Raw genomic sequence first — 9,140 nt, 5'->3', positions numbered from 1 at the left:
GGAAAGAGGGAGGGAGGAAAAATGTAAGATGAATAAAATAATTCTTAAAAAAAAGAGTAAACATGAGATTTTAAAAAAGAGAATGACAATAAGATTCCACAGCAACAAAATAAACTAGAATACAGTGAAGCAGTGCCTCCAAAGAGCTATAAGAATTGTATGGGAGAACTTCAAGCACTCCTCTCTTGGTTACTGACAGAAAATGTAGACCAAAAAAATTAGTAAAGATTGAAGATTGGAGTACTGTAAACTAATTTCACAAAACTAGTATTTATATACTATAATATTAACAGTCCACTCAAAAACAGGAAGATACATATTCTAAGTGCACATGAACATTTGCCAAGGGAAATTATATTTTGGGCAAGAAAACAAAATGAAATACATTTAAAGGAAATGAAATCATATAAAGCCTTGTGTCTGAACATAACAAAATAAAATTAGAAACCAACAACAGACGACTACCTGGAAAGTTCTCAAATATTCTGAAATAAAACAATACACTTCTAAATAATGTTTTGGTCAAAGAGGAAATCACAAGAGAATTTAAAAGTGTTTTAATTAAAAATGTAAACACATTACAAAAAATTGGGCAATATAGATAAATCAGGTTTTGGAGGAAAACTGACGGCATTAAATGTTTAGTTAAAAAAGATTAAAAAATCATGATATAACTTCTATATTCAGAATTTTAAAAAGAAAAAAACAGAATGCAAGCAAAAGGAATAAAGAATAGAAATCAATTAATTTAACACAGAAAAACAATAGAGTATTACTAAATACAAAAGGTAACACTTTGAAAAAGAAGCAATAAAACTGATAAGCCTCTATATGACCTCAGTGGCTTATGTACCAGCAGTTCATGCCACATGCCTAGGACTGGAGGAAAAAGGGTGCAGCACAGGCAAGCCCTGTGGGGTGATGCTTTCTCTCTTTTTCCTGTCTCCTTCCCTCTCTCTCTCTCTCTCTCTCTCTCTCTCTCTCATGCATGTATGTGTGTGCCTGGCAGCTTGCTTTCTCACTTTCCCTTCCTATCTCACGCGTGCTCTCTCACTGTGTCCCTCTCTGATCAAATTAAAAAATAAATAAATAAAACAATTCTTAAAAAAAAAAAAAAAAAGACATACTGTATGGTTTAAAAAAAAAAAATTATGGATCAATGAAAGCCTGTATTAAAAGTACTTAGACTCAAACAACAATGAAAATATTTCATATAGAAATTATGGATATGATGAAAAAGTAGCCAAACAGACTTACAGCCGTAAATGCTTATATTTGAAAATAAGCAAATCTAAAAATTAAAAAATCCTATGTCCAACTTAAAAAAAGGAGAGAAAAGAAATATCATAAAAGATAGAAGGAACAATCTTAAAAATGAAGATTGAAGTAGGGACCAGCAGACTGAGTATTGGGTACATCACTGGACTCCCATGTGGTGAACTAAAGTCTGAGTCCTGGACCTGACAGCTTGAAACTTAACACCAGGCGCATGTGCATGTGTGCCCCAAATCCTGAGAGTCACATTCACAAAATCATACTATTGATACAATAAAATCTGACAAATATTGTAATCCAAATGGCCTTTAAAAGGCTCAGGAGACCTCAATATTGAGTGTGAAGACTATCGTTTTGTTTTTTTAAATGACTCACCTTTCAAACCTAGAGTTTGTAGCTGGAAGAGCCGACCAAGTTCATAAGGCAAAACCCGTAACAGATTGTTATTTAAAAGCAATTCCCTGTTTAAAAAAAGAAAAGAAAGTTTTAACGTATCAAATTTTATCATCATCTACATTTCCCACTCTTAACTTTCCTTCTAACATATTATGAGTGATGTTTACAGCCAAGACACATTTCTACAGGCTCACAGAAATGCTGTGCAATATAAAGTACTACCAATGCGTAACTGCCGCAACTGTTCAGGGTGTTCCTAACATGTACATATTCACGAGCACAGGTTCAAGTCAGACACAGTAATTGCATATTATTCTCAGGCTAAATCTATCCCTTTTCATCTCTCAGTCAAAATGCTTATCAGATTCAAATCAAAGTGACAGCAACCCTTAGAATACAAAGACAACAGATCTCTTTTAGCCTAATTTAGAGAAAACAGCAATTTTTTTTCCACAAACTTTAAGACTGAGCTATAATTAGTAGCTAATCACTTGCATCACTGTTTTATAACTGATTACAACTCTAATATTGAAATACTATAAAAACAAATGAAACTAATAAAGAGAAGCAAGGCAGTTTATCAACAACATAAAAGGTAATTAAATAGAAAATATGAAGACAAAAAGTTATGATGGATGATCACTGACATACAATGTAGGTGTTAAAATAAATGTTTGGGTGGCTGGCAGGAGGAGTGGAGATTGAGGTACCTAGGTTCCACATGGCTGACTTCATGGATCAAGTCACAGACCTGAGGGCTTAAATCACACCAGGTGCGTGTGTATGAATGCCCAAAATCCCAAGAGGAGGAAGGAGGACAAGGGATAGCGGCATGACCATCCGCTCAAGGTGATTTCTCACCTTCCCTCTTTCTCTCCCTCTCTCTCCTCCAACCTCTTATCTCTCTCTGGTGAGCACATACACTCAAAAAAAAAAAAAAAAAAAAAAAAAACTTAAAAAAATAAATAAGGAGGTCAGCAGGTGGCAAGGTGGTTAAGGGCACTGGACTCCCACATGGCCAACTATGGTTCTAGTCCCAGACCTGGTGGCTTGCTTTCTCACTTTCCTTCTCCCTATCTCTTTCTCTCTCTGGTTGAATTTAAATAAATAAATAGTTAAATAAAATAATTATTTAAAACTAACTAACTTAATAAATTAAATAATAAAGCACAAGATAGTATGAACTAGAATAGCACAGATAAGTTCTAAGCTTTATTTATCTTTTTAAAGTCTTTGCCAGGACTCAAACCGCAATCAGTCATGTGGGAATATAACACCTTAACCACCACGCCACCTGCTTGCCCCAATAAGCTCTAAGTTTCTGACTGTAAGTTTGAGTAGACTACAGAAATAATAAATAGCATTTTGATTCAAAACAAAATAATTTAATAAGGGATAGTAAAAAAAAACAAGATATAATTTTCAAAGAATTATTTTATTTAATTTTATTTATTATTATTTTTTAATTTGACTGGGGAGGGGGGGAGAGAGACAGAGACAGAAAGTGAGAAAACAAGTCACCAGGTCTAGCACTTGAATGGTGGTTAGCCATATGAGAGTCCAGCACCTCAATCACATCATCTGCTGGCCCCGAGAACAAGATATTTTTAAAAATATGTTTAGAATTTTTAAATATGATAGCAACTTTTGAAAATTATTACTTGCACCTAAATAAAATAGAAAAACAATTCTGTTTCATTGGGAACATACATACAAAATCCCTCAATTCCTATAAAATTTCTCCTATGAAGTTTTTTTTTTAATTTGTTTTGTTTGTTTGTTTTTTGAGATTTTTGTTACAGGGTGCATGCACTTGCCAGACAGAGAGACAGACAGTGAGAAATCACCTCCCCCTGCTCCCTGGGGAAGATGGCCACCCTGTAATCCCTTCTTCTCCATTCTCCTCTCAGGATTTTAGGTACACACACATTCCTAGCATCAGTTTTATGCCACCAGGTCCAGACTCAAACCATGGTTGACTTATGTGGGAGTCCAGCACCATAATCATTATACCACATGCCAGTCCCCTGAAGAAATTTTTAGAGAATGCTGAAGGACTAGAAATAAATTCATTTCATCAGGTCTAAAAGTTTCCTTAAGGAACTGTAATATAAAATATAAATAGACTTTGTCTTAAATAGTAGAGATATGTTACTGTAAGTTTTACTTATAAGCAAAAAGTCATATTTTCTGTATTATTTCTAATAGTTTTATTAGAAGTGAGCCTAAAGTGAAACTATTTTAATCCCACCTTACTTTAAGTCTGTCAAAGAAAAAAATGTTTACATAAGTAGAGAAACCTCCCACTTTAGAGAAAGAAACATTCAATGGAGGCCAGTTCAAGCACTATACTTAGAAAGTTTTTACCATTTGGGGACCAGCAGATGGTGTAATGGTTATGTTGCTGAACTCCCACATAGTCAACCACGGTTTGAGTCCCAGACCTGGTGCCTTAAAACTCCCGCCAGGCCTAAGCGTGTCAGTGCCCAAAATTCCAAGAGATGACTGGAGGAGAAGGTACTGTGGCATGGCCATCCCCCCAGGGGTGGGGGGGTGATTTCTTGCTTTCTGTCTGTCTCTCTGGTGAGCACACACATCCTATAGCAAAAATCTCTCGAAAAAAGAAACTTTTTACCATTTGATCTTCACATACTTACAGAGATCCTACTATAAAATGAGTAACATCTCATAATTTTATTTGATAAAATTTTACATTGTCAGTCATGTCTGTATTTTCTCACCTGAGAGACACCATGTTTCCTAGTTCTGCTGGTAAACTTCTGAGTTTATTGGATGACAGATCCAGGTAAACCAGATTATGAAGCTTGGCAATATCAGGTGGAATGCGACTAAGGTAATTGTCATTTAGGTGCAGTGCTGTCAAGTGTGTCAATGACCAAAGTGATGTACTTAAGCTCCGCACTCTACCTAAAAGGCAAAATTGAAGCATAAAATTCTAGGCCAATGTAAGACTGAACTGCAAAGATGAAAAAGTGGTTGAAGAGCCTGCAAATATACAGATATTGTATCTTTATCATTTTACTTTCATATTCGAAATAACTTTATTGCCTCTAAACACATCAAGCCCACCTTTAATTTCATACCACCTTCACCTGACAACCACTCTTTCTTGTGGACCTTCCACGTATTAAATCAGACATGGCAAATGGAGATACTTAGATTCAGGTCTCCAGCAGAGAGCATAGGATAAATTCAACTTTTGCAGCAGAATAGTCATGAATTTTTTCACGTACTGCATGAAAATTAACAGTACAAGTTTTATTCATATCTAGGACCCTAGATTAGAGTATGAACTTTAAACAGACAAAAGTAAATGACTATGATTTACCACCAACTTGATATTTATTAGCCACTAGAAAAACAATTTTCCACCTAAAGGAAATATCTTCCCTAAATTTTTTACATTACAGTGTTAGAGTAACAATTCTAGATTAAAAAATCTGCAACATACACTTAATAGTCACACATTCAGAGCTCTATCAAATCAGTCAGCATCTGACAGCAATGGTGGAACATATACTAGAAAAAGTGAGACCTGATTCAGTCTTCTGGTTTTATCATTTATTTGTTTTGCCATGTAAGTCTGAGCAAATCATCTAGCCTTAGCTTCCATAAAATGGAATATTATCTTATCTCACTTATAGCATTAATTATATAAAACTTTGATCAATATCTTCTATAAACTTTATAAAAGTAGTATTTTAAGTACATATCATTTTCCTAACAATAAATTTTGATTAGAGGGGCAGCAGAGTAGAAAAGGCACAAAATCTCAAAAGGGAAATATTTCTTTTCAATGTAGCTACTGAGCAGTACACTCATACTTTCACCCTCTGTCCAGGGCTCTATCTAGCACAGGTACTTTCCTGCTGTCTACATTCAGACCTGAAATGGTCACTAGAACTTTGCATTTTAACAGAAAATGAAGTTTTCAAATGAAAAGGCTCTGGGTAAGAGAGAAACTTACTTCAACATTACCCAAGGTTTAATTAAGTTGTTAAACCAGAAGCAATTTTGCTCCCAAAGAACTTTCTATGTCTATAGGCATTTTTGGTTGTTAGACTAAAGGGGTGCTATTGGTATCTAGTAGACAGATCCAGGATGCTACTGAACATCCTATGATACACATAATTGCTCCCTACTGCAAAGAATTATCTGGCCCAATGTCAGTACTATTGAGAAACAGGGTTGAGAAACCCTGGCTAAAACTTAATAGGATTTGCTTATATTCATTATTTTAACTGCAAATCACCTACCCATCTACCCAGTTACCCTTTAGCTAAGTGCACAAGTAATTCTTATTATTGACAGTACAATGTAGGTGGTTTCACTCTTCAAAATGAAAGCATACTGGAGAAAAACTTACACTCTATATATAATCTGTCTCATGCCAGTTCATAAAAGAAAAAGTCTATTCTTACATTCTTTTAAGAAATTTACTTTAGATTTAGAGAAAAGTTACCAAGCTAACACTGAGAGTCCCTATAATAGTAGAATTTTACATTACACCATGGTACATTTCTCAAAACCAGGAAGCCAATGTTAGTGCATTACTATTACCTCCAGATTTTATCTAGATTTCACCAGTTTTTATAATTTTTTATTCCAGGATCCAATTCAGGGTACTACTGTACATTTAGTAATCATATTTCCTTAGTCTCCTCTGGTTTTTGACAATTCCTATATCTTTATCACAACCTTGATAATTTTGAGAATTACTGGTAGGAATTGTGTAATATAACCTTCAGTTTGAGTTTGTCTGATGTTTTTCTCATTTATTAGACAGGGGATTGAGTTTTTAGGAATCATATTCTATTTTATCAAATTCTAAACATATATGAAGGCCTTATAATGTAGTTATCACATATTCGTTAGAATAAGCAAACAGCTACAAGGTTTCTTTCTTTGCCAACACTGGAAAGATTTCAATTTGCAAAAATAATTACTCTGAAGTAACCAAAACAAATCTATATATCATTACTTTAGAAACTGAACTCCCCAAATCCTTAATTTCAGATGCCAGTTCTTGCTCTCAACCTCAAAAGAAAAGGTGGGACTGGGCCGGCAGGTGGCGTGGTGGTTAAGATGCTGGAATTCCCACAAGACTGACCACAGTTCGAGTCACAGACCTGGTGGCTTGCTTTCTCACTTTCCCTCTCTCTGTCTTTCTCTGGCAAAACTCATGCGAAATAATAATAAATAAATAAAATAATTCTTTAAAAAAAAAGGTGGGACCAAAGATAGTTAGTCATAGATTAGAAAATAGTACCTTTGCCTCTTGTAGCTTTTCAATTAGCCCACCTAATTAAAAATGTACAACAAAGTAATAACAATACTCCAACCTTGTTTATTATTATGACTATATGCAGATTAAATGTCTGAAATTGCTACTCACCCGAGATTTCTAATTCTGCCCAGTGAGACTTTTTCCCATTGGCTACCTCCTCTGCTGACATGATGGTATAAATTCTGCGAGGATCTGGAGGATCATATTTTTCCTTTGGCATCCCTATTAGTCTAAAAAAAAAAAAATACGAAAAAGAAACAATTATAATCTTACAGAGAAAATAGCATTGCTAAGTTTTCTTTCTTCCTCCCGTTACTAGGGTAAGCATTTTAGACTATAAATTCTCACTTGATGGAAAACACATCTGCAGTATGCTAGGCTCTTACACAAACTCATTAATAGATGCTTAAGGGAAAATGCAAATAAGAAACCACACTAAACCTTGCAGTGAACATAAGGTTACTTTCTAATCTTTTCCCCCTTTATTTTGCTTCATTGCTTTCTTAGACTGACTGACCTTATGACCAGTTTCCTGGCTGGACTCTGACTAGTCTAAGAGAATTGAGTAATTCTATCCTCGGCTTCCGTAATATTTAGATATCCCATGCCTAAGACAATCAGCACATAACATTCCCTTAGCCATAGAGATTACAGTTCAGAAGTATCTAATAATCACAAAGCCTCAAGACTCAAACTGTGTTTATGGGAGAAGCAGGCTTCTCTCTCCTGCTGGTCATAAATGAAGAATAGCCTAGGTTACTGCTGGCAGACATTGAACAACTGCAAGTGAATTCAACCACAGAAGGCAGCCTACAAAATAGACAAACGAAGCCACAGTCTCAATGATTCACACCTGTAGCAGTCCTAAATACTTGCCTTTTCAGACACACAGGACAAAATATTTCCCTTATTGTCCAAGTTAGCTTGAGCTGTGTTTTCTGTTACTTGCAATCAAGAGCCCCTGAATTAGAGAGGTCACACATTGAGGTTTGTCTAGGCCACTTCTAGTTTATATACATTATTCTGAGGTAATAATTATCACTCTGAGGAGTATTCAACTGGGATGAATTACATGGCCACCATAATCGAAACTAGTATTACGTAGTTTTCTTCACAGCACTGCTGAAATAACCACTGCCATGCCAGGTGGCATGGTAGTTACAGGACTGGATCTCATATGCTGACTGTGAGGTTCAAGCTTTTTAACATTATGTGTACACACCAACGTGGCTATGGTGTTAAGCCACAGCTTCTGTCTCACCACCCTAAATTTAAGGGCATTTTATGTCTGTAATTCAGCACAATTAATAGTCTTCATTTAGGATTCAGGCTGAGAGAGAATACTACAGCCACCAAGTTGTACCAGTAGAGCACAATTACCCAGCCTTCAGACTCATTTCAACACTGAAAAATACTCTACATTGCTCTACTAACTACACAAGCTGCTTTGAACCTGCCATTGTTACTTGCCACTTATATAGTCCTCAGAGGCTAAGCAAAATTGCTGAGAATAACCCTCGGTATTGGAGAAAGAATCTGATTATCTCCTTCTTAGTCTCCATCTGAAGTATCCTGAAAGTAAAAAAGCTTTAATATCCATCACCAGAGTCTGCTACAGCATAAAGAATTTTTTTTGAGAGAGAGATTTTTTTACTGTAGGGCACATGCGCTCGCCAGACAGACAGAGAGAGACATAGAGACAGAAAGCGAGAAATCACCCCCCAGGGGGGGATGGTCACGCCGCAATCCCTTCTCCTCCATTCTCCACTCGGGATCTTGGGCACGCACGCACATGCGCCCGGCGTGAGTTTTAAGCCACCGGGTCCGGGACACGAACCACGGTCGACTACGTGGGAGTCCAGTGACATAGCCATTGTGCTAACTGCTGGTTCCCAGCATAAAGAATTTTAAAAACTTATTTTTTAAAAATTATTTAACTTACTTTATTTATTGTAATCTGACCAGAGGGGGAGAGAGAGAAAGAAAGTGAGAAAGCAAGCCATCAGGTCCAGGACGTGAACCATGCTCGACCATGTGGGAGTCCATTGCCCTTAACAGCCACCTGCTGGCCCCCAAGAATTTCATAAAGTTATTCCTAAGTCGGGGGCGGCGGCGGAAGCCGCGGGGCGCCCGCCCAACGGCCCGGGGGGCTCACGCCCCC

At 36.5% G+C, this 9,140-nt stretch overlaps 1 protein-coding gene across 3 annotated transcripts in view; it reads right to left on the bottom strand.

Annotated features, from left to right (window-relative positions):
* Positions 1–9,140, bottom strand: part of CNOT6L (CCR4-NOT transcription complex subunit 6 like) — an 89,180-nt gene that overhangs the window by 37,710 nt on the left and 42,330 nt on the right. Inside the window, exons 2-4 of one of the 3 annotated variants that reach the window (XM_006151471.3) lie at positions 7,088–7,209; positions 4,413–4,599; positions 1,651–1,736 (exon numbers count right to left, since the gene is read on the bottom strand). In XM_006151471.3, coding sequence (XP_006151533.2) covers positions 1,651–1,736; positions 4,413–4,599; positions 7,088–7,209 — 395 coding nt within the window. Of the gene's footprint in view, positions 1–1,650; positions 1,737–4,412; positions 4,600–7,087; positions 7,212–9,140 lie in introns of those variants that run through there. The other 2 variants (XM_027773069.1, XM_027773070.1) reach the window with 2 other exon arrangements.

The sequence above is a fragment of the Tupaia chinensis genome, unplaced genomic scaffold (genome assembly GCF_000334495.1).
Source record: "Tupaia chinensis unplaced genomic scaffold, TupChi_1.0 Scaffold000318_1, whole genome shotgun sequence".
NCBI classification, from domain to species: Eukaryota; Metazoa; Chordata; class Mammalia; order Scandentia; family Tupaiidae; genus Tupaia; species Tupaia belangeri.
Note: the sequence above shows the minus strand (reverse complement) of the source record. Positions and strands in the feature narration are given on the sequence as shown.